The 24,573-nt window shown below is 26.1% G+C and overlaps 4 protein-coding genes across 4 annotated transcripts; 2 read left to right on the plus strand and 2 right to left on the minus strand.

The window, feature by feature from the left end:
- Positions 1-1,681: 1,681 nt before the first annotated feature.
- On the minus strand, positions 1,682-18,220 carry LOC132918375 (small ribosomal subunit protein uS9m). The gene is made up of 11 exons (XM_060979575.1): positions 17,975-18,220; positions 17,530-17,662; positions 16,249-16,352; positions 14,498-14,671; positions 14,070-14,155; positions 13,926-14,001; positions 12,187-12,312; positions 12,077-12,119; positions 11,901-12,016; positions 1,917-2,079; positions 1,682-1,849 (listed from the first exon to the last, which is right to left on the minus strand). Exons 1-11 carry the CDS (start codon positions 18,047-18,049, stop codon positions 1,758-1,760), a joined length of 1,188 nt encoding a protein of 395 aa, XP_060835558.1. The 5' UTR covers positions 18,050-18,220; the 3' UTR covers positions 1,682-1,757.
- LOC132918370 (transient receptor potential channel pyrexia-like) lies at positions 5,323-10,976 on the plus strand. Its single transcript, XM_060979569.1, has 2 exons — positions 5,323-6,194; positions 8,656-10,976. The coding sequence occupies exons 1-2, from the start codon at positions 5,614-5,616 to the stop codon at positions 10,835-10,837; spliced, it is 2,763 nt and encodes a 920-aa protein (XP_060835552.1). The 5' UTR covers positions 5,323-5,613; the 3' UTR covers positions 10,838-10,976.
- A 233-nt stretch (positions 18,221-18,453) lies between the features above and the next one.
- LOC132918372 (nonsense-mediated mRNA decay factor SMG9) lies at positions 18,454-22,153 on the plus strand. Its single transcript, XM_060979571.1, has 10 exons — positions 18,454-18,577; positions 19,119-19,220; positions 19,299-19,483; positions 19,562-19,614; positions 19,700-19,877; positions 19,966-20,259; positions 20,323-20,470; positions 20,529-20,685; positions 20,950-21,070; positions 21,947-22,153. The coding sequence occupies exons 2-10, from the start codon at positions 19,167-19,169 to the stop codon at positions 22,023-22,025; spliced, it is 1,269 nt and encodes a 422-aa protein (XP_060835554.1). The 5' UTR covers positions 18,454-18,577; positions 19,119-19,166; the 3' UTR covers positions 22,026-22,153.
- LOC132918371 (eukaryotic translation initiation factor 3 subunit L) lies at positions 22,023-24,534 on the minus strand. Its single transcript, XM_060979570.1, has 9 exons — positions 24,323-24,534; positions 24,072-24,241; positions 23,923-24,007; positions 23,730-23,856; positions 23,268-23,665; positions 23,033-23,203; positions 22,680-22,972; positions 22,366-22,573; positions 22,023-22,295 (listed from the first exon to the last, which is right to left on the minus strand). The coding sequence occupies exons 1-9, from the start codon at positions 24,335-24,337 to the stop codon at positions 22,161-22,163; spliced, it is 1,602 nt and encodes a 533-aa protein (XP_060835553.1). The 5' UTR covers positions 24,338-24,534; the 3' UTR covers positions 22,023-22,160.
- Positions 24,535-24,573: the final 39 nt, after the last annotated feature.

Consider the following 24,573-nt stretch of genomic DNA (forward strand, 5'->3'; position numbering starts at 1 on the left):
TTAAGTATTAACAATATTTAAGATTACAATAATAATATATTTAATTAAAGATACAAAATCTATATATATATTTATTAGAGGGTAGGAATTCATAATTTTTATATTTATTAGGCATTTACAGACTTTTTCAGGTTGTCGGTTTATTAATTTGTAAGATGTTAATATTGATAATAACTAGCCAAATGAGTAGATCGTTTTTCAAATTATCATATAAGTATCGGTTACTTAGTTTATTCTAAATTCGTATTAACTATCTGACCATCATTAAAATGCATAGGTGTCTCTAAAATTTACTTTATTATATTGAAATATTTTTCTTTTACTTGAGACGAGGAGCATAGGAAAATACAAGTTATATAATACTATAGATACAACTTGTTAATGAAATTATAAATTTACTAACAGTTTAAAATGACTAATATTTACAGTATTTTAGTTGTTTTTTATTTTTCGAAGTCTATGAACAATAGATATACAGTTTTAATGTCAAATGGATGACGAGCATGACGTCGCCACCAGAGTTTAATAGGCTTCTTATAATTTTTTTAATAGTGTTTATATACTTGTATACGGCCCGCTTCATAATGAATGAAATACGAAAATAACTATTATTTAAAAAGTTATTAATTCTTGATAGATTAACTTTAATCAAGCAACATTTACAGATTACGGTCCCGTATTGAAATAAATGAATCAACTCATTTTTGGTTTGTAAACATCTTTTTGAATCTTCAACATTTTAATTTTCAACAGTTAAATTTACTGAAGTTATTTTGACACATCACTGTAACCATTTTTAATGTTTAAAAAATATTCACGATATTTTCAATTACTTACTTGTCGGATGTTGTCGATATTCCTGTTGAACTTAATATTAAATTAATAGATTATATTATATTACCTATATTGTATATTATTATATCATAGTACGTAGATATCACACGAAATTCTTAAAATGGTTCAAAATAAAGTTATGTTCTTAGAACTTGTTTAATTGTGTTTATTTGTAGTTGAGCGAATAAGTAACAATCAAAAATTGATTTTTATTAAGTATTATTAATTATTATTATTAAAAGCTCAAAACGACTCTACAAATGAATACCTACTCAGTTTTATAAAAATAAATAATACTTTAAGGATATTTTTTGTTAATAAGTAGGTAGTTATATTTTACCTTCTCATCAAAATTTTTTAAATATTCTATATTCTGACGTTTTTTTCTTTCAGTAATTTTTAGTTAATAAATCTTCTAACCGGAATACTATTTAAATTAAATTATTCTTAAAATATATTTACTTAACTTAGTTAGTATAAACGCATATGAAATATTTTAATACTACACTCATCATAATTTATTATTTAATGAATATTATAAGAAATTGAAAACATATTAATATAATATTATACCTTAAGTATTTTTATATATCTACATAATCGGCTTATTACCATTTTAATACATTTAATTTAAATGACTTATTTGCATTTTAACTATAAGCTTAAACTATTTATGGAATAAAAACTATCTATATATTATATTATATTAAATACATTTTATTGTACATTTGCGTTTGTGTTTAAAAATAATTTTTAATATTTTAATTTTTATAGTTCATATTATATTATAACAAGCACATTCTATAGGTAAATTTTTTCAATAATGTAGACAATTGTATACAATAAATATAAGAAAAATCTAGTTTACTTTATTTTAATTCATCATTATATAATATATACAAAACTGCAACAAAACCAACATTTTAACGCTTCTTCCAAGTAAACTTCCTTCTAGCTCTAGCTTGGCCAGGCTTTTTCCTTTCTCTTCTCCTGTAGTCTTTTTGCAATAGACCCGCTTAAAAAACAAATTAAATATTTTATTAAAAATTAAAACATATTTTATAAGAGCAAAAAATATTTACCAATTCGCATGCGTTCTACTGTTTCAGGATCTACAAAAGAACGTAAACTCCAAGAAATACCGAAACGAATTGCACCAGCTTTACCTGAAACTCCTCCGCCCTTGACTGTTGCATGAACATCAACTTTGTCAACCATATCCGTAAATAATAACGGGAACAATATCTAAAAATTAAAACGTTAAAGGAACTTAATATTATAGTGCATACAATACTATAAAAATTACTTTAGTACAAAAATAAAAAATTATGTGTTAATGATTATTATAGATAATTCAAAATGTTTAAAAAATTGTCACATGTTGTAAAACTATAACTTACTATACTTATACCTAAAATGATCTACTTATCATTTTACAATTTTAATTTTAATTTAATATTTTAATCTTTCCTATATTAGAATACAACTTGACCTATACTATGGAAGGTTCGAATCTAAGTTCCTACATACCACGCAAAGGCATTCAATAAAAAAAATAGATGAGAAAATTCCTATCCAAATAAGAAAACGAGACGGGTATTTCCATATTTCTACATTGGAGGATACGGAGAGAAATTCATCGTACTCAGTTCCATTTTATTCTTTACTAGTGCATAAGTGCATTCATATTCAAATTCAATTTTTGGAATTTAAATACCATATTTTCAAATACTTGAAACATCCTGTGACGATATAAACTTCTTTTTTTCAAATGATAATCGCCGTTAAATAGGACAAATAGGTAGTTAAAGAAGTTCACACTTCAAAAAAATAAAATTGTATCATCATAGGGATACTCCTTCAACTTCATAAAAAATCCAAGTTTAAAGTATGGTAGAAAATATGGTCCTTAAATTTATAATTAAAAATTCCAAAAATTAAATTTTGTAGAAATATACTATTACAAAAAAAAAGAGTACCTAGGCGTATTTATTTGATCGACTTGTATATTAGGTACTAATAAACGTGCTAATTTTTCATGTTTGGGACTCCGTATATTAAAAACCCTTTTACTTATATAAACTACTTTTAAAAATCTACGCTGGTTAAGTAACAGAGTAAAATCATACACAATACACTATACATATATAGTGCGTAAATTCGCATAAATATTGTATGAAATATATTTTATAATCGTAATATTTATTCATAGCTTATGCATCATAGGTTTAAAAACTTTATATTCATTTCAAATTTGAGGTAAATTTTACGAAATTCACGGACGTGTTTTGGACATTTTGTTCGCGAGTTCATGAAAGAATATAAATTATTTTAGGTACAGTTAATATTTGATAAAATATTTGTCATACATTTCAAAACTATATATTTCAACTAAAAAATACCTTAGAAACGGGGTGAATAGGTAAAATAGTGGTATGAATATATTGAAATTAGTATTAATATTTTTTAATTTTAATTGCACTTAGTAAATGATAACGAATTAAAGAAATAACAAAAACTATTATTTTATGTAAGATTGTTGGAACGATCAGATTCGGTCAAATTTTAAGCTTAAAACGCTTATAAAATATTACTGTGGGTTTACGCTAAATTTATATTTTAAATTGGAGTAAGAATAACATAATTATGAAGAATTATCTAATTTTGAAGCCTTAGATATAAAAATAAAAAAAACTCATGGATTTTCAACTACAATAACAAAATAATTTGCAAATATTCGTAATTTTGAAGAATTTGAAAAAAAGTGTAAGAGAACTGCACAATGTGAATGTAACCGGAAACTTCATAATATAAAAATACAAGTGTTGAATGATAAACAATAGCAATAATCATGACAATATTGAATATATACAACATCCATATTTCAACGTAATTTCCGGAGGACTCATTATTGAATAATTTTCAGATGTTTGTTTAAATAAAACAGTAACAAAACGCCGATTAATTTTCTGATATAAATTATATTATAATAATATCTATTTACCCATTTGTTAAGATTATTCCACTTATTCGCTGCTTGTGAGATTCTTAATTTGCTTATACTGTATAATAAGTTATACACATATCTAATCGAACAGGCATATAATCCACCAGTCAATAATTTAGACATCGCACACATTTTATATAATATTAATTATATATTTCATGACATGAATGCGCGAATCAAGGAGTAAGTACGCGGTTGAAATCAACGATTAATTCGGAGAATACGGGATGTAAAAATTAAGAATTAATCGATTATTGGTACATAGTCACATATCCTGATTCGTCGATTAACGTATGTACCGTATAATGCGCATTGAATAGCAACAGCCGACCTTGACTTTGATTGTTAAAAAACCAACGGGCTTACGTGCAAGGAATTTATTGCTATGATACAGAATACAATATAATACTACAACGTTGCTGAAAAATATAATCGTGCGGATCATTTTGTTTTTTTTTAATAATAATAATAGTTTAAACCTTACAAAGTCAAGTTAGTGTAATATTAATTATTATGATATAATAACTACTTAATGTATGAAGTGTTGAACCCTATTTAACCTACGCTGGAGCCCATCATCGTATAATACTACGTACGTCGTAACTAAATAAAAACACGGTATTTTATTTATTGCTTTTATTTTATACCTTACGTTATACGTGTATTGTGTATTAAACTTAATATTATATCGTGCGTGTTAAACTACGAGTAGGTATGGTGTATTTATTTTTTGTATTATATGCGTTTTATACAATATCCAACGATGTAATATTCAAAATTATTTCATTTTAAAAATTACGAAAATTATATTAACATTGCTCATACAAATGGAAATGCATTATCATTTAACAACGATAAAAACATTTCAAATTAACAAAAAATTGATGAATGATAATTTTTTTGCAAATTACAGATAGAAATTAATAAATTAGAACCAATGTCTAATGAATAACAATTTTAATAAACATCCATCCATCCATCCATCAACATCCATCCAAAATGCTTGTGGTTTTTTTTTTCATTTTGTGGATATATCAAAAAAAAAAAAAAAAAATATATTTTACCGTTATTGTTTAAAATAATTCTATATATACACCTATACGCGTTTGATACGTATATAATGCCTATTCTATTACACAGTTATATTATGTAAAACAAAATAATAACAATAATAATATGACGTGTATGAACGAATGTATTAAATTAGGTATATTTTATAACACTGCAGTAGCAGCCGTGAAGGAGACCCAGTCACGGTGCAAGATTCGCGCGTTACCGGTGTTCACAACCACGCCGCCACGCGCGCGATATATTATTATAATATTATAATAATAATATTAATTCGGTATTATAATAACGATAATTAATGATAAAAAACGGCGATGAATAATAATAAATTATACGAAACGGAGCGAGGCGGCGGGCGCGCGCGTGTGTATCTGGCTGACGGGAGGGGGAGGGGGCATAGAGGGAGATACGATCGCGTACCTATATAGTTCCGATAGCGGCCACGCTGTTGGCGTCCGTAGCACCGCGCGAGAGGCCACCGACCGAACATAATATAATATCGTGCCACCGCCGCACCGGACATTGGCGAGCGTATCGTCGAAGAAGCCGAACGACGCGCGCGGTAACCCGCTGCACGGCAGCACGGCGGCCGGCGAAAAACACACGCACGAAACGACCGTCACCGGGGCCCGTCTTCCGACATCCGGTTCGCAAATTGTTCATTGTCCCACACCGGAACGGTACGTTCGACCTGCACCATCACCATGACCGGCAGACATCACCTGGAGGTGGCCGTTCCCTTGGACAGGACCATCAGCCTGAACGTGCACAATCGGCACGGCGGTGCGGCCGCGACGTCCCGGTCGCCGTCGTCGCTCAAAGACCGGTGGTACAGCTTTCGGCACCGGCCGGGAGGCGGCGGCGGTGGCGGCGGTAGTGACCAGCGGCGGCGGTCCAACGTCGAAGAGTTCTTGTTCATGGAGAGCCTGCCGGACGCGCCGGCCACCGATGGACCGCCGTCCGCGGCCGGGCAAGAAATCGAACTGTCCATAACCATACGGAAGGACACCATTAGACGCGACCTGATGGACTCGATGCGCACGTGCAACGGGCGGCTGCAGCTCATGGAGCTCGTGGAGCTCGACGAGTTCGACCCGGGCGGCGTGCACCCGCCACCCAACCAGAGCGAGCTGGACAGGCTGTTCTGCTGGGCCGTTTACATCGGCGCGCCGGCCGAGTGCTTGGACGCGCTGCACGAGTGCGGCGCCAACTTGCACTATTCGCACTGCGGCAACATTACAGCCGTACATTTGGCGGCCTTTATGGGAAACGACGACGCACTCAGGTACACGATATTTTATATTGTAATACCGTCAATTTATTTACGAGTTAATTATTTTATTTTTATTATCCCTAGTTCTTGGTCGTGATATATAGTATAGGAAACGTACTTGTTTTGTCCTAAAGTAATTTTTTATCAGACACATAAAAAAGGGAAGATTTAACTTTGGCCCATATAGAAATATATAGGTGCCCAATTCGTTTTAAACGATAAAAATATTTTGATTTTCATTGTTTTTAATTAATACATTATAAACGTAATTCATTAATAAGGACGTTTTTAATTGAAAATTTTATTAAAATTAATAAATACTATTAAGTAATAAGTATACAATTTTTCTAGTTTATAAGAGTCAATACTACGTGTACGTGTAAGACACGTAAAATAATTTTATTTTTATTTTTTTTAATACTATTATGATAACTATTGGCTTTAATTACCAATTACTACAAATTACAATAATTGAATTTATTTACTAAAATTATGATACATGGATTTAATGGTTTTAATGATCTCATACCACACAGCAGACCTGGTTTATTTTATGTTGTGTGATTAGAAATTTGTTTAAATCTTGTTACTTTAATTGTAAAAATGGTACTTATCCTCAAACGATTTTACTTATTTTTGCATTTCGTAAGCTTTTCAGTATAACATACATTATTATTTACTGCGCATAACAGTGACATTTTTAAAACATTTAAACATTTTTATGAAATGTATGCCACAAATCTGTTTACATCATAAATAGGTATATTTAAATTAGACCGTATTGAGTTACAAGTCATTGGTTCATAACAATATTATATGATATAAATGTGATAATATTGTTAAAAATTAGTTCAAAATGTTCAAATTCAATCTATGGTATTACTTATGTTATTACTAAAAGAAAAATAAATTACTAACATATATTATTATAAAATATCCTATAGAGCAGGGGGTCTTCAACCGGTGGGTCACATAAGCTTTAAAATTGGGTCGCGATAAGTTATTAAAATAAAATAAAATTTATAAAATTATATGTTAAAAATTTTTTTTAATTATTAAACTTAGAAAATAAATAATTGAAAATACCTACTAAAATGTACATTTTATTTATTAAGTTTCAAATAGTACTACTGCAAAGCATTAAGTAATTTTAGTTTTTTTACAAAGCTTCGTGGGTCGTGAAAAATGTAGGCCTAAAAAGTGGATCGCTGGTCCAAAAAGGTTGAAGACCACTGCTATAGAAGCTGACACACGCTGTTTTTTGTTTACAATAATTCGTTAAATTTAAAATCTACTATATGGTAAAGCAAGTTCTCCGTTAATAAAAAATTGTTATTATTTAAGGTATACGCTATAAATATTTATCAAAAAATGTAAATGAGATAACCGATCAATTATAGAGATGACATTAAAATAATGTGTTTATAAAGACATTTATCTATATAATCTGTCAACACGCCATGGAATAAGTTATAGTTTACATAATATAGACATATAGTAAAAATATTTTGGCAAGCTCCTTCTAATAAATATATATAGACAAATAGTATAGTAGTCTTTAAATAAAAATCCAGTGTAACCACTAGTAATAAATGCTTTACTTATATGTAAACACTACTATTTTTTTCAGTACACAGTCTCAGTAAATTTTAAATGTTGGTTGGGGCGTAAAAAAACTAGTTTCTAAAAATTAATCAATGTATACCGGACAATGGATATAGGCAATATAGCTAACAATTTAAATCATAAACAATTTAAAACTATGTTAGTGATTTCAATAACCAGCTAATTTATGGAAATAAGTTATTACAATAAGTAATAATATATTTATGTACCTAATAAGAATAACTATTTTTTTTAATAAAATAATTTTTTATGATAAATATAATGCCTACATAACCACAAAATATAACTATCAAATACAAAATAAATATAACAGTACATTAAAAACATTCATATTATTATCTAAGCCATAAAGCCCATTATAAAAAATAATAAATATAATTATATACCATAAAATATATCAAATATTAAAATCTTTTTTTTAAAAAACATTTGACCAATGTTTAAGTATTCCCTAACAAAATATAGCTTATGTACCATGACTAAAAGTTTATGAATTATAATTTATTAGACAGGTGTTTAAAAGAATTGCATGTCAATTGTCCCGAGTAATATAATAAACAGCAACCCCTGCATATACAATCCATAATATATTTTCAACATCAGTCTATTAAGACTTAAACCTAAATTAAAAATTCCTAAAATTAATAAGACTATTTAATGACCAAGATTCAATTGACTGAGAGCCTGCTCTTACCTTTAAGTATTTCATCGACTAATAAAAAAAGTACATAGACAATATTGTAAAACTAATATATTCATTAATAAACATGCAATTAAAAATTAGTATTAAAATTAAATAATAAAAATGTCACTCTAATCAGAATCTAAAATTATATTCTGCTTACAGGTGGCTAATAAAAAAAAAATGTGACATGGATACAATTCAGAGTGGATATACACCATTACATTCAGCTGTTATGGGCAATGCTTTAGAAACTACAAAAATTCTGATAGACCAGAGATGTAAAGTAACTGACACAGTATTACATTGTGCAGTACAAGCGAATTCTGTAGAATGTGTCAAGTACTTACTAAATATTGGTATAGATCCCAACTCTTTGGATACCAATGGGAATACACCCCTTCATTTAGCAGCAGATAAAGGATATACTGAATGTCTAAAACTTCTCTTAAGTAAAAGTAATAAAACAATAAATTTAAAATCGAAATCTAGACAATCGACGGCCTTGCATATGGCAGCTGAAAATGGATATACGGAATGTGTCCAAATACTACTACATTCAGGATCTAGTCATACTGCGGTAAATAATAAAAATCAAACTGCTTTACATCTAGCTGCAAAAGCTCAATGCGCTGAATCTGTAATTATATTATTAGAATTAGGAGCCGAAGTGAATGCTTTAGATATCGACAAAAGAACAGCATTGCATTCCGCTGTTTGTAAAGCTTTTTTATCATTCCATGTGGTTGAAGTATTGGTAAAATGGGGTGCAAACGTCAATATTAAAGACAGATATGGGTATGCACCACTACATATAGCTGCTTTAAATGAATTATCCCAATGTGTTGATTTTTTAATCATAAAAGGAGCTGACATAAGTTCTAGAACAGTAGGCGGGATGAGTGCCTTAAGCATAATAAACAGAAAAACACCCACAAGTATAAATACAATTAAAAAAAAATTTGACCAGGCAATTACATTAAATGACCAAGCTTCTGCCAAAGAAGTTGAACTAATAATGGATTTTCGATACTTATTACAAAATCCTAGTCTAGGGGAAATCATTTTATTACACACATTGGAAGAATGTGGTCAAAAGTCTATGCTTGAACATCCATTATGTAAAGCATTTTTATACTTAAAATGGCAAAAAATTCGTAGATTTTATTTTGTTCGTCTAGTTTTTGATGCAATTTTTGTTTTACTTTTAACCTCTTATGTAATGACGGCTTTAGCACATAATTGTTATAATAAGTCAAAAAACATAACAGACAACCAACAAATAACTAATAGTCAAGAACTAAATGAAACAGAAACTCAAAATGTCTGTCGTTTAAATATTAATGTGTTTGATTCACAGTTAATATCACACATAATTATAGAAATTGTTTGGTATATATTGTTAGTATTTACAATTATCATAATAATCAGGAAATTAATTGGAACAACAGGATTTACTTCAGTCAAACAATACTTTTTAAACATCACTAACATTGTTGAATGGTTTGTGGTGGCAAGTGTATTTTTAACATCCTTTTTATATGGAAATAAAACATATGACTGGCAAAACCCTATTGGAGCATTTGCTGTTTTGTTTGGATGGTCAAATTTAATGGTGATGATTGGCCAGTTACCTATATTTGGAACATATATTGCTATGTTTACTAAAGTTCAAAAGGAATTTGCTAAATTGTTGCTTGCTTATTCATGCTTGCTTATAGGATTTACAATAAGTTTTTGCACACTATTCCCTACATCAAATGATTTCAATAATCCTTTAATAGGTATAGCAAAAGTTCTAGTAATGATGACAGGAGAACTTGACATAGATTTGTTAATAAAATCCGAAGAATCTCCAATAATTTTTAATATAAGTGCTTATATAACTTTTATATTGTTCATTGTATTTGTTACTGTTGTATTAATGAACTTGCTAGTTGGAATAGCAGTTCATGATATCCAAGGTTTGCACAAAACTGCAGATCTATCAAAACTTGTCAGACAAACTCAATTAATTCACTCACAAGAACAAGCATTATTTCAAGGTTGTTTGCCTAGACGTGTTATAAATTTTTTTAATTGGAGCGCAAGAGTTACACCATCAGCATATCGAGTAGTACTTTATGTAAAACCATTAAATCCTACAGAAAAAAGATTACCAAAATACATAATGGAAGATGCATTGAATATAGCAAGACAACAACGATTGAATACAGTTGACTATAAGCAAGCTATGTTAGAAAATAAAATGGAAAACAAAGCTTTAGTTGAAGAAATTAAACATCTAAAAGAAATTGTACAAAATCAACAAGATCTCTTATTACAGCTTATAAATAAATCTTCATAAATATTCCTAGTCTTAATTTGTATTTTTTAATGGAATTTAACTATTATAATATAAACTATGTTATATTTAAATATTATGTATTGATGTGTTGATAACATTTGTTTTAAAATATTACTTCATTATAATATTGAAGGGTAAACTGATCTTGTTATATTTGTCATGATAAATTACCTAAAAATAAATCCTTAGATGTTAAAAAAAAAATAGGATTATTTTAAAACATAAGGGTCATATTTTTATTTTCCTGTGACATTTTCCCTTAACTCAAAACAATGCAATATGTCAATAGTTATGTATGGATAAAATGAGGTAATATTGATTTGACAAAAACATAATGTAATAAGTAAATAAAATAACTTTTTCTGTTCTTCTTTTATTAGTTAATACACATTTGTCTTATTAAACATGTTTAAAATATAAAATTTGATTACCATGAAAAATTATATTCTAATCATGCACACGTCAGCAATTTCCGTTCAATAAGGACATATTTAAAATGTTTAAATAACACATTGTGAATTTGAATTCTAAGTATTTGACGTTTATATGTTATTTATACAGTTAATATAAACAAAAATTAAGCCAGTTCTTAGAGTTATAGGATTTTTTCAGTGAAAATAAATTATAAGCAATGTGTTTTTGATTACTGGTAAATAAACTAATTCTAAACACCCGGCGGTTCTTAAAAACAAATAAAATGTCTATTATTTATCCAATTAAATAATAAAAATACATACATGATACTACATGTATACTTGTATTTATATTTTTATAAATAGCACATGAATATTCAAGAAAAATATTTGAGTTGTATTTAAAAGCCAAAAATAGAAGTAATGAAACTAAACTCATCAATCAGCTATATTTTCTATTATGTATGTATATTGTATATATTATAATATATATTATTATTATTATTTATTATTATTATTGCATATAAAATTTCCCTTTTGTAATTTGATTTAGTAAAGATTTGTTATTTACTTAAATTTGATTGGACAACAAAATAACTAATATTTAAAATATGAGTAATTGTATTAAATAATAATTTTAGTTAATTTACCTGTTCTCTGGCTTGAATATCATCAAAAAATTCAATTCCCTTTCCATTTATTGATAGCTTGCCAGTTCCTGGATAATAAACTGTAACATCAGCTCTAGCATCTTTTCTAGGGCAATCTAAAAATAAAAAATAAAAAATGTAATTATAATACTACATAATACTTGTTAATTAGTTACCTTTAACGGTAATATAGGCTCTTCCATCTTTTGTGTATTCAACCTTAAAATACATTTTAATAATCATTAAATATGTCTAAGATATATAATATAAAAAATATAGTAATTACTGGTGCTGATTCAATAATAGCCTTAGTAGATATCATTGGTTTTTGATAATTAGAAATGAATTCCACAAACTTGTATGAACATGGATGTTTTAACAAACGCTCAATTGCAATTACAAAATTTTTGTACTAAAATAAATAATAAAACTGTATAAATGCACATGATATAAAATATAAATAACAGAATAATTTTTTTTTAGATTATACAAACATTTCTGGTTTTATTCATTAAATTAACTACTAAAACTTTGTAACATACTATTTACAAAATAATCTCAACAGTTATGCTCAACCTAGGATTTCTAATGTCTCAGATTTGCTAAAACACTACTTGTTTTATGACTTGTATTCTGATATCCCCAAAAAAGATTTCATCAACATTACAATTTAATGAATTGAAGTTTATGGTTTTGAGAATTCAGTTTCTGATTGAATGCATAAACAAAATTTGATAAATATAAATTGTCATAAAAATACAAAGGGTGATTTGTGAAAACAAGTAATTTCTACACTTTATATAATTTACACACTGCTTATCTAATCTTACTAAATGACACATTAATTTTTAATTTCCTTTAGTGGTATATTATTTGTATAGTGTGCCTATATACTATATTTTATTTTATTAAACATAGCTTTTTATTCTTTTATTTGATAAACAACTGAAACCAAGCAAGCCAGAGATGCTGAAAGCTCAACTTTTTTCGACTAATTGTATATTAAATTATATAATATTTGTAATAATGATTAAAGTAATATAGTCATTTATTTTTATCTTCCACATAATGTCATAGTTACCTATATTCACTTGACTTTAACTCTACTTACAAATTTACCTGTTAAGAGATAATGTAAATTAAAAATGGATAGGTTAAAATATTAGATAAATGTTCAATTATGTTCAGGTTCTATATTAGGTAATTTATTATTATTATTATTTTAAATATGTCCTGGTTTTGAGTAATAATAATCTGGTAACTTTAGCTCAAGATTAAAAAATAGGTGGTTAAGTACCTCTAAAATCTGGGTAGAGCTATTATTGATATCAAGTCATATTAAATAAATAATCTCCATAGTAGTAGGTACTAGGTACATAGAATAGATAGTTTAAAATACTAACTATGGAACTATGGAAAAATATGAAAAATCATAAAGGAAAATTTCAAAAAAAATACAGAAACAAGAATTAAACCTTTGTTAAAAAGGACCAAACCAGTGAAATAAAAGTTAATATAAATTGATCTTAAATATGATTTTCTTTTATTAAAATGGTTTCAAATTTAATGTGATGGTTATATCTATAATTTTTAAAACATTTTATTTTACAGATTTGAGCATATTTTGGGATTTAGAGAATTATCTATAAAGAGATTATAACTATTTATTTCTCATAGGGTTTTTTTTATCACAGAAAAAAAATGATAGAAATCATTCACTAACTTTTTTGGAACATCAAGACATTTATTTATTATCTACCCTAATGATATGTAACAGAATTTATAATCTTGGTTATTAGGACCTCTCAGATTGTGATATGCAAAATTTGACTAAATTCTTTATACACTATCAAATAAACCAAATTCAACCCAAGCATAACAAGCAGAACATTTATGTATTAAAAATATGGTATAATATACTTAACTTATATATTTTAATAATAGCGACTAACTCTACATTTTATATCTATAAAAATTAAATATAACTATTGGTTTGTAAAATAAATTATTTATGAATTTTTTTACTTCATGATCAGAGAGCTTTTCAACAGTTAATTTTTCCAAATCTTCTTTAGATAGCCATTGACTTCCCAACGATGTTCTATAAACAAATATAAGCTTGTAAATAAATTTCAACCATAAAAGTGTATAATATACTACTGGACATACAATTTTTTGTCTGGATCTGGAAGTATATTGTTTTTTCTCAAACTATCTTCAAACTTATTCAATTCTGATAATTTAGTAGCAATATTCTATGAAATTAAATAATTAATAATAATATATATTATATTTATAAAGGATACTTCCTTTGTTTTACATATTTGATTAGTATATTATTAATAAAAGTATTAACTATATTTATTAGATATTTTTGACATAAAGATAAAATGGTTAAATAATATATTTCAAAATCGACAAAATCTTGAACTATAAGAATTATTTACTACATATTATTTGTTGTTGTTTTTTTTTTTTGCAAAATTAATTCAGACAATTTTTAAATAACATTATTTCATCACATGTATTAATGTTAATTTAGCGACCTAATATTAAAATGTGGTTGAGTGTATTTAAAAATTAAATTTATGACTTACATGTAAAATTAGATAAAAATTTGGTTTTCCTGTATAAAAGAAAACATGAAATGGACGTCCAGACTCATCAAACTCTGCATCTTTTTTTGGTGGAAATACTTCACTTGGAGGTTTCATTAAAGGTCTTGCTTTTGGATCATATAAACCAGATGGAAACAAATAGTCAATAGCTTCCTAAAATTAATAACAACATAAATACAGTTGATAAAAAATAAAATTATTTTTTAAATAAAGATTTATACAATTTAATTTATTTATTTTAATTAAGCTTTAAATTTAAGTGTTAATTATTAGTTATTCAATAATTTTATTTCAGAAAGATTGATAAAAATAATGATTACTGTTTATAATGTATATATACTATAAACATTAATAAATAATAAGTTCATACTTTTTAATTACTAGATAATAACACAACATTAATTAATAATTTAATCAAAATCCTGATCTAAAATCATGTGTGAAATTAGAAGGACGTCATACCTGCATGTGTTATTTCCATTTTATGAATGTAAAATATAGCAAATTTGTGTTCAACAGAATAAATTTTATACTATTAGCATTAATATTAAAGTAAATTTATCTATTATCAAACTTAAAGGTAATACTATTATCTAGGGCATCGCATAAGCTTTTATTAATACTTTAATTTTTAAATGAGTTACAAGCATTTAAAAGTTTTAATATTTTACATAACTATAACTCACTTATATAACTCAGGCAATAACCTAGATAATATTATTATTTTTAAATTTTATAATAGGTAAATTTACTCTAAATTAATGTTAATAACATAAAATTGATTCTACTGAATTCAAATTTGCTATGTTGTACATTCATGGAATAGACACAACACATGCGAGCATGACGTCCTTTTAAATGTTTTTATTTTTGACGAAATCATATCATAATATTGGTCGGTGATACTGAGTATGTCAAAATAACTATATGATATGATACAATGTTATATGCTTAACATTTTGAATTAATTTGTGTTTATTTATTTTGAAATATTTATTGATTTAGTAAAGCTATAAATTAATTTATTTTTTGTATAAAAAAAAAAATCTGAAAATGTATGATTTTGTAATTAACAAAATTTCTGATTTTACACAATATATATTATATTTTATATTTTCAATAGTACAATTAATTTAGTTATGGTGATAATATGAGTAAACAAAAATAAAACATGATTTTCTAAGCTTATTCTAACTTATAATTGGATAAAAATAAATAAAAAGCACTATAATGAAAAATATCATTAAAATTTTATCACACAATTTTTGCAGTACCCTTAATATCTATCCCCATTAATATATCATTAGTTCATCAAATCATAATATTCAAATATAGTTCTGCAATGTTTTAAAAATTATTCAATTTTAAATTAAAAGTCCTTAATAGATAAACATTTGTCCACTAATCTAAAATATATTTAATGGAAATTAGGTAAAAATAAACTGCTTTAAATTTTGTAACAAGACTTTCATTAAAATTATAGAAGAAAATTTAACTAAATTATATCCAAAACACCTAAATATAATATATTAATTATTATATCTGTTAATTAATAACTTTTTTTTATTAGATTTTATAGTAGTACCTACAATAAACCTGAAAATATTTTAAACTTGAAATTCTGTCAGTTAGGTTAGGTCTTATAGATGTATTATTTTATTCTATTTTACTTTTAATTACAACACTATTTATAAAGTTATATTTTAAATCAAATTTATCAATAAACTAACATCAATATCTGTTTGAGTAAATGTTTCTGGATCAACACCCATCATATTAGCTAAATGGCGTTTTCCAACATTGTATTCATGTGTTTGCTGTTCCATAAAGTTATCTGAAATAGTATACAATATAAATTTATCTTATGTAATAGAAAACAATAATTTTATAGGTAAATTAAGAGGTATTCATAATATATTTTTTTAAATTTTTGGATAACAAAAATACAATTTTCAATTACAACACACACAATAACTAGAAATAATTTACAAACTATAAAAATTTTAAAATTTGGAATCATTAAAAATATATTTAAAAACCAAAATGGTGTTTCATTTAACTTCTTAAATAATAAATTATTTTATCAAGATTTTAAATAGTTATTTTTAAAATAAAATCTACAGAATTATTCACCAAGCTTACTCATTTCCATTGTTTCCTTTGATAATGAATTTATAAAAATTCTTATTTTTGGAATTATTAAATAGGTAGGTACTTTTAAAGACCATATTTTAAAATCCTTGATATTTTTTGTAAAATTTTAGAAGTACCACGTGGTGATAAAAACTTATTGTTTTTCAAACAAGAACCTCTCCCCTCATATCTGTACTGTAAATTATTTAATGGGTAATAGATCTAATTATAGTTCTTAAAAAGGGTTTAAAATATTTTATTTTAAATGTGATGTTGAAACTAATGTTTATTATACTTAGACCATTTTTACAAATAATGAATGATGATGGATTTCCTAATATTAATAACTAAATTTTTCAAAACATCATAGTCATCAAAATCCATTATCAAGGATCTTTTATTATTAGTTAAACATACTAATTCGAATTTTGATTTTGATAAAACAAAACTTTCTGAAGAATTATCCACTAAATAATTTACAAAAGAAAAGGTTCTTATTTGAAAAGCTGAAGTTAATTTGTTACATGAACAAGATACTCTTCGAGTGGTACAAAAAAAAATTTCTAAAATATTAAAATATGGTCTTTACGTGTATTTAAACATACCAAAAATCTGAATTTGAATAGATATTATTAAGAGAGAAGTGGGGGTAAACAAGTCTGGTGGATCCTCATTTATATTACCGAACAAATCAAACAAATATTGTACATTTTTACAAATTTAAAAGTAAGTTGTGTGTCCGAGCAATTAGGAATTAAGTATTGTTTTTAATAATTTTAAGTAAACAGATTTGAAAATATGTTTTTTTCAAATAAAAAAAATAATAAATAAGAAGTTTTCTATGGATATAATTATTATAATAATCTAATATTACTTACTATATTGTGTAGCTCTTTGAAGATATGCTCGCATAGCTAAACTAGTTTTTTCTTCTACAATTTTCTTTTCAATAATTTCAACTTCTGGGTCATCACTCCCTACATTGTTTAAACCATATGCACATCTAGGTACCTATTATATAAATATTAAGCTATACAAATGATTTGGTATTTCACTTTGAGTGAATGTATCATAATCATAATATGTCATAATATTATGAAGACTAACAATTTACAAGTATATTATATTGTATAAACACTGTCATGCAAAAAGTGGTCATGTGAACATTTTTAAATTTTTAAATTTGTAAAACTTTTAATTAAAATAAATACATAAAATATACAAAATTTCACTTGATCACTTTTTGCATGATGACAAAACAATATGTTTTAATTACAATATTTTATAAAAATACACTATAATATATTTTTTAAACAAACTTACACAATTTGACAATACTTTTGGAGTATTGAATTTGTTTATAGCAAGAATATTAAATAAACGTTGCAATGCCATCATGTTGAAATTGTACTGAATAAATACTTTATTACTTAATTAAATTAATTTCGGAGTAAGATAAATACATAATGAAAAATAAAAAATAAATGTTTTTAAAAAAATAATAATTTATTAACAACTACTCACTTAAGACTAAGATAAAGTAAAAAGTGTGACTTACCGACTTGCCGGAAAGCTTATCAATTGTTATCATTACAAAATTACATTTTGATCAAAAATTTAAAATACACATGAATAAAATGGAGTTGCTACACTACTACTACCACGAAAATCTATGATCACGATAAAATAATGCTCCGAATAGGTATAAGGTATATTACTTCGAATGTAAAATTTCACGAATTCTACTATAATATACCAAACCATATGTGTTTTATTAAATTCAAGATAATGAATATAAATTAATGAATCTAGATGGCGTGTTTATACTTCTTTTGAATTTGATAAGAATCTTCGTTTTCGTTACTCTAGTCTAGTTAGTAGTTACAAATTACAAGTTAACTACTGCTGACTAATGAGTACTGAGTAGTGAGTACTTACTCTTTTCCCTTGCTATTTTTACTTATTAGTTATTACTTATTATAATTACTGTTAGTACCAAATGACAAACACTAATATTATATTTAGAAATTTAGTGTGCATTATTAACTGTTAAGCATTAATTGCTACTTTGTTACTTGTTAATACTTTTAACTTAGTGCTTAGCGACTTATGAGTAATAATATATTTTTTTTTATAGCCCTTAAGTTTCACTGTTCTCCATTGAACAATTGTTTAATGTTTATCCAAAGTTGAAAGTATAATCCATCAGCCCTAATTGTAATTAATTTTATATTTTGTATTCCAGTTAAAAATATTGATATCTTTAATTAATGAGACCGTTTGTTTTGGTAGGTTTTTAATTTTAAGAAACTAGAATTTTTCTTATAGTCATTTTCCATACTGCCATCTACTAAGTCATTTTTTTTTAAATAAGTAATCATTTTGATGTGAAATGAAAAGATCATAGTTTAATATTTAAATAGATACCTATTATAAACATGTATTAACATTTGATTTAAATTATTAGCTAAATGTGAATACCTATTAGCACAGTATTTTTATATAACATACTAAAATGTCGCAAGGTTATACAGAAGATTATAAAATGAAAAAATCTCCAATTAAAAAGGTAGGTACAATATTTTATATATTAAATATTAATATTCATTAATTTAGATAAAATTATATGAATAATGAAATTACCTAGGTAAAAGATGATCGTAAACAATTTGGTTCCAAACGATTGCCAATAGTTTTAGCTAAACGTGATGGTTCTATTGAACGAATTCAAGAGTCTGAAAAATGTCATTCTCAACCAACAATACTAATTAAACCTCGAGATACAGAAAATAGATCTCTATCACCTACTCAGAAGTGCATTCCTCAAACCATGTAAATATTTTTATTTATTATCTTTTACTTAAAAGTCTTATTTTTATTAACTACCTAAGTCCTATGTTAATATTTTAGTACTAAAAAGGAAGAACCTTATCAACCATGCTTACAAAAATCAGGAAATGAAGGTAAGTCATTTACTTTACTTTTATTTAACAAAATAATAATTAATTATATATTATTATTATTAATTATAATATTAATAATTATTAGAACAAGTACAACCTCAGACTGAAATGAAAGCCCCAGTTAAAGTTATTGATGATTATATGCAATTTATCAATGAAGGTTTAACTAATTGTTTACTTGACCAAACGGACTTCTTAGTAATTGGCTGTCTAGGACTACAAGGTGTTGGAAAATCTACACTTATGTCTAATATTGCAAACAAGTACATTTAATTATATATTTATATTATTATTTTTTATTTCATTATTTAATAATGTGTCGTGTAAATGAAAATTTTTTTTAATTTTCAGGCCAAATTTATTTACAACTTCCACCTCTGAGTATCTAGAAACGACACAAAACTGTACCGCTGGTATTGATGCTTATATAACTAAAAATAGAATCATTTTATTGGATTGTCAACCTATATTATCATCATCCATTGCCTATTCAGCTAGCCACAAGCGAATGGGCCAATCAATAGATCCGTCAGGCTTACTGGTTGATAATGAAATGATTTCCTTGCAGTTGACTGCGTTTTTATTATCAGTTTGTCATGTAGTGTTATTGGTGCAAGATTGGTTTTTTGATCCTAATATATTTAAGTAAGTAAATTATTTATCTATAATTATCATTGTTTAATATAATAAGTATTTTATTGTTTCTAGAATATTGCAAACAGCAGAAATGTTAAAACCGGCAATGCCTACTTCACACCGCAATGAGGAATTAGTAGAATATTTTCCTCATATTGTATTTGTGCAAAACAAATCATTTTATTCTGATTTCAGTATTGAGCATATTAAAACAGTGCAAGTATGAATCAAATATTTAAAAATCTTTTAAAATATATTTCAATGACAAATTGTTTTAGCATGTTTATACTCAATTATTTGCACGATCTCGTCTACATATTCAAAGCGGAATTAGTATTGCAAATGGCAATGTTATAAGTGAATTAAACCAATTTAACTGTGGTGAACCAATTAATTTATTTGTATTGGCTAACAGTGGAAAAGATAATAATTCTGGTATGTTCTGTATTTATATTCTATATATAATAATTCATTTTTCTTATTTATATGTATTTATATTTTACTTACTAAAACTCAAGTTTTTGATGTGTAAAATAAATTTACAGTCATTATACCAAATACTTTATACTATAAGATTATCATTTATCAGTATATAATATATTGTTATGACTTATGATGTATGTGGTTAAAAATAATATTATATATTATTACATTAGTAGTTAGTAAAAAATAGTTAATAAATATTGCATAATTTTCTAGAAAAAAATGGTTATCATAAAATGCATCCAGGACAACCAATTTTAATGCGAGAATTCAGAAAACAATTACTAGGCTTACCGATATCACCTCTCACACACACCCAATTAACAGAAAAAACATGGTAAGTGTTGTAATCTTATTTATACATTGAAAAGACATTCAATTTGTGAAAAAATATAATGTTCCTGAATAAAATTGTTAATAATATTGTTTTTGAAGGAATTGTCTTAAAAACTTGATAAATATATATAATGTAGTGTATTTAAGCAGGGCAGTCTTAAGGTAATTTACAAACTGGTGCAATATTAAAATTTACCACCTTTTAAATTATATTGTATTTCCATACAAATAAATTAATAATAAAAATGTATACTTTTTTATTTATTTTCATTATTAAGAAAAAGTAATCAAAATTGCTGTTGTCCATTTGTAAAAAAATAGATGAGACAATCCCGTCATTGTTTAAAATAAAATAATGCTTATTTATCAATTTGGTATATTATTGCCAATCAATTATTCCATCTTCTAATAGTTAAATCAATAAACTAATTAATTAATTTTTAATATCAAAATTGTTTTTTTGTAAAATTTGTGATTTCCTATTTGATTCTTAATGATCACATTCATTACAGTGATTAACTCAATGACTACATTTTCAAAACCAACTATACAGCCGAGTGATTTTCACATTTTTTCTTTTTAACTACAAGATCAATGTGTTAAGGATTTTATATGCACAAAAACATTTTTAATTCAAAGCACTTGTATTTATTGTATTTAACTATAAATTGTATAGAATCCAAAATTAATATTATTATTAAATACTTATTATTTATTACTATTAATAAACTATTACTTAAATAGGATCTAAAAAGTAGTTTTAAGATATATATTGAAAATGTTTAATTACAACTACTACATGTAGTGATAAAAATATGATTTAATTAATTGTAAATTGAATTTTTTAACTTAATACTAACTTTTAATATGTTCACAGGTTTCACTATTGTGCCAAAGTATGGGATTTAATAAAAAAAAGTCAATTTTTTAATGAGTATAACAGATTACAGACATAATTTTTCATAGAATTTAATGTTTGTAATTAAAAGATGAACATAATTAACTATAATTTATGACCAAAAAATGTAATGTATATATTTTGTTATACAATAAAGTATAATTATAGCTTGTTACAAAAAAAATATTTCAATTTAAACCTTTATAGATTTTAGCTTACGATTAAGCTCTTCAAATTTCAATACTTTTCTTATGAAGAAATCACCATAACGATGAGCAACTTTGGTATCTGCTATATGTATCATATCGCGATCAATATAAAAGTCCAACTAGAATATATAAATTTTCAAATTATTATAAAAATATAATTTAAAAATCAAGTAAAGACTATGATCTAACCTCAGATCCTGAATGAAAGTATCCATCTAATCCAGATGCACCTTTATTCCAAACAATATTTTTCATTTTGTGTTTAAAACATAATAAATGTTTAGTCAAGTTTTCTTTATCATCGGTAGGTCCATTACTTTCATGTTGATCTTGTTGTCCTTGTGCCATAAATGTCACCAATTTATTAATTGGCAGGGTTGTGTATAATTTCAAATAACTATAAAAATTATATTATAATTAAATTTTTAAATATCATAATGTCATCTAATAATGGAAACAAGTAATTAAGTTGGAAAAAGTAAATAATTTGATAACTTATATACCTGCGAATTGTAGGCAACATTTTTTGTTGTTTAACCTCAGACATAAAAACAGAAGTTTGATATTTCACTGCTTCTTTAACTGAATCTTCAGCTGGGTCCATTGACAAGAATTTAGGACAAGCCAGTTGGAAACAGTTTTCAAACTCTTGTAAATCACCATACTGCATTTTAAACATTCTGTCGGTATAGTTCTTTTCGCGTAATACTTGTTGGATAGACTCATCAACACACTGTGGATGCAACACTAAACACATAGCTAATAATGTGTACATCTGATCAGTCTGTTTGTTAATCTAGAAAACGTACAAAAATACATTAATAAACAATATTAACTATTTTAGCGCTAATTTTACTTGATCATTTTGATATGTACGAGTTTGGAAAAGTTGTTTTGTTCTTTGAATGTACAATAAAATTGAACTAAATGTTCGAATTGCATCAGAATAACGACGCATCATCATGTAAGCAAATCCAACATAGTAAGCTGTAGAAATGTGGCATGCTGGTACTGAACTATACGCATTCTATAGGTCATAACATTAGTTTTATTAAATAAATCTTTAGTTTAATAAATATATAATAGTTTACCTTTTTATGCATATCAATGTTTTCCAAAACTTTTATGGCCAAATAATAATCTCCAAAAAGACTATGTAAACGCAGCAGTCCAATCATTGAATAATAACCCAACATTTTATACAAAGAGTGACGGCCAAATTCTCCAGCTACAGAATCTGGATCCCCCCCACTTGCAGTAACTTCCAATTGTAATTTGATATTAGATTTATTAATGAATGAATGCAGCACATTTAGAACCAGCAATACATTCCATACTTCATTATTTGAAGCAAGCATTTCAATTTCTTCTTGTGATTTACGACTACGAGAACGAAATTGAGTAAAGGATTGGAATTGATATACAAACTCATCAACAAGCTCCCATAACCACTGGTCAGGTAATTCTAATGGTACCGGAGTCTCGCATGCTATAAATTATAATTATAAATAAATAATTTCATTTAACAGTTTAAAAAAACCAATTTCACTCACTAAAGATATAATTGAATAGATCACAGTAATTGTAAAACGATCCAAAACGTTGTTTTGTTGAAGGTCCATTCGGTACACGAGCAAATATATGTCGATAATACAGTTCTTTGTACAGCATCAGGAATGTCTAAAATTCAATTTAATTTAAGTTAATTTAATAGACATAATTCTAATAATAACTAATTTTAAGTACTTTATCATCATCCATAATTGTACGGACTTCTTTATCACTAGGCCATGGAGCTTTGTCGAAATATTGATCAGATAATTTTGGGAACCTTGATAATACAGAGTTAAAAACTATAAAATTATGTACAAACTATATTTTAACAGTAAACATACGTGTTTTCATATAAATTTTGCATTTCATACACCATTCCTTCATTAATGGCATTCCTGAAGTACAGTAAAAATTTCTTAATAATCTCAGGCATTTTGGGCTCGTACGGATCAGCATCGCTATATCTGTCATCGTTATAATTATTGTAGTAGGTATCACCATCGTATTCCGTCTATAAATTTTTCAACAAAATAATTTAAAAAATATGACAATGTTTAAGTAAACAAAGTTTATTTATTTTCATAATTTTTACCTGATCGTATTCCATAGTTTAAATGTTATTTAAATCAACAATAAACGAATATAAGACAAAGGTATGTCTACAAGAAAATAATCACAACAAATTACGAAAAATTCTTCAAGATGTAATATTTTACAGAACTATTAGAATAGAAGTAAAGAGTAAATATTGAAGACTAAAACTAGTCTAAAAGGCAAAAATTGTCAATTGACAACATAACACCGAATATACTTAACCTCAAAAAAAATCGTCATGTATGCTTA

The sequence above is a fragment of the Rhopalosiphum padi genome, chromosome 1 (assembly GCF_020882245.1).
Source record: "Rhopalosiphum padi isolate XX-2018 chromosome 1, ASM2088224v1, whole genome shotgun sequence".
In the NCBI taxonomy this organism is placed as follows: domain Eukaryota; kingdom Metazoa; phylum Arthropoda; class Insecta; order Hemiptera; family Aphididae; genus Rhopalosiphum; species Rhopalosiphum padi.

Bases quoted from the DNA above. Each gene is read 5' to 3' on its own strand.
- LOC132918370 (XM_060979569.1), top strand. From the start codon at position 5,614: ATGACCGGCAGACATCACCTGGAGGTGGCCGTTCCCTTGGACAGGACC. The intron at 6,195-8,655 runs GTACACGATATT...TTCTGCTTACAG, and splicing joins GGAAACGACGACGCACTCAG to GTGGCTAATAAAAAAAAAAT.
- LOC132918375 (XM_060979575.1), bottom strand. From the start codon at position 18,049: ATGATGGCATTGCAACGTTTATTTAATATTCTTGCTATAAACAAATTC. The intron at 14,002-14,069 runs GTATGTCCAGTA...ATTTGTTTATAG, and splicing joins CCAGATCCAGACAAAAAATT to AACATCGTTGGGAAGTCAAT. The intron at 12,120-12,186 runs GTAATTACTATA...ATGTATTTTAAG, and splicing joins CTATTATTGAATCAGCACCA to GTTGAATACACAAAAGATGG.
- LOC132918372 (XM_060979571.1), top strand. From the start codon at position 19,167: ATGTCGCAAGGTTATACAGAAGATTATAAAATGAAAAAATCTCCAATT. The intron at 19,484-19,561 runs GTAAATATTTTT...TTAATATTTTAG, and splicing joins AAGTGCATTCCTCAAACCAT to TACTAAAAAGGAAGAACCTT. The intron at 20,260-20,322 runs GTAAGTAAATTA...TATTGTTTCTAG, and splicing joins TTTGATCCTAATATATTTAA to AATATTGCAAACAGCAGAAA.
- LOC132918371 (XM_060979570.1), bottom strand. The intron at 23,666-23,729 runs GTGAGTGAAATT...TATAATTTATAG, and splicing joins TCTATTCAATTATATCTTTA to CATGCGAGACTCCGGTACCA. The intron at 22,574-22,679 runs GTATATAAGTTA...TAATTTTTATAG, and splicing joins ATGTTGCCTACAATTCGCAG to TTATTTGAAATTATACACAA.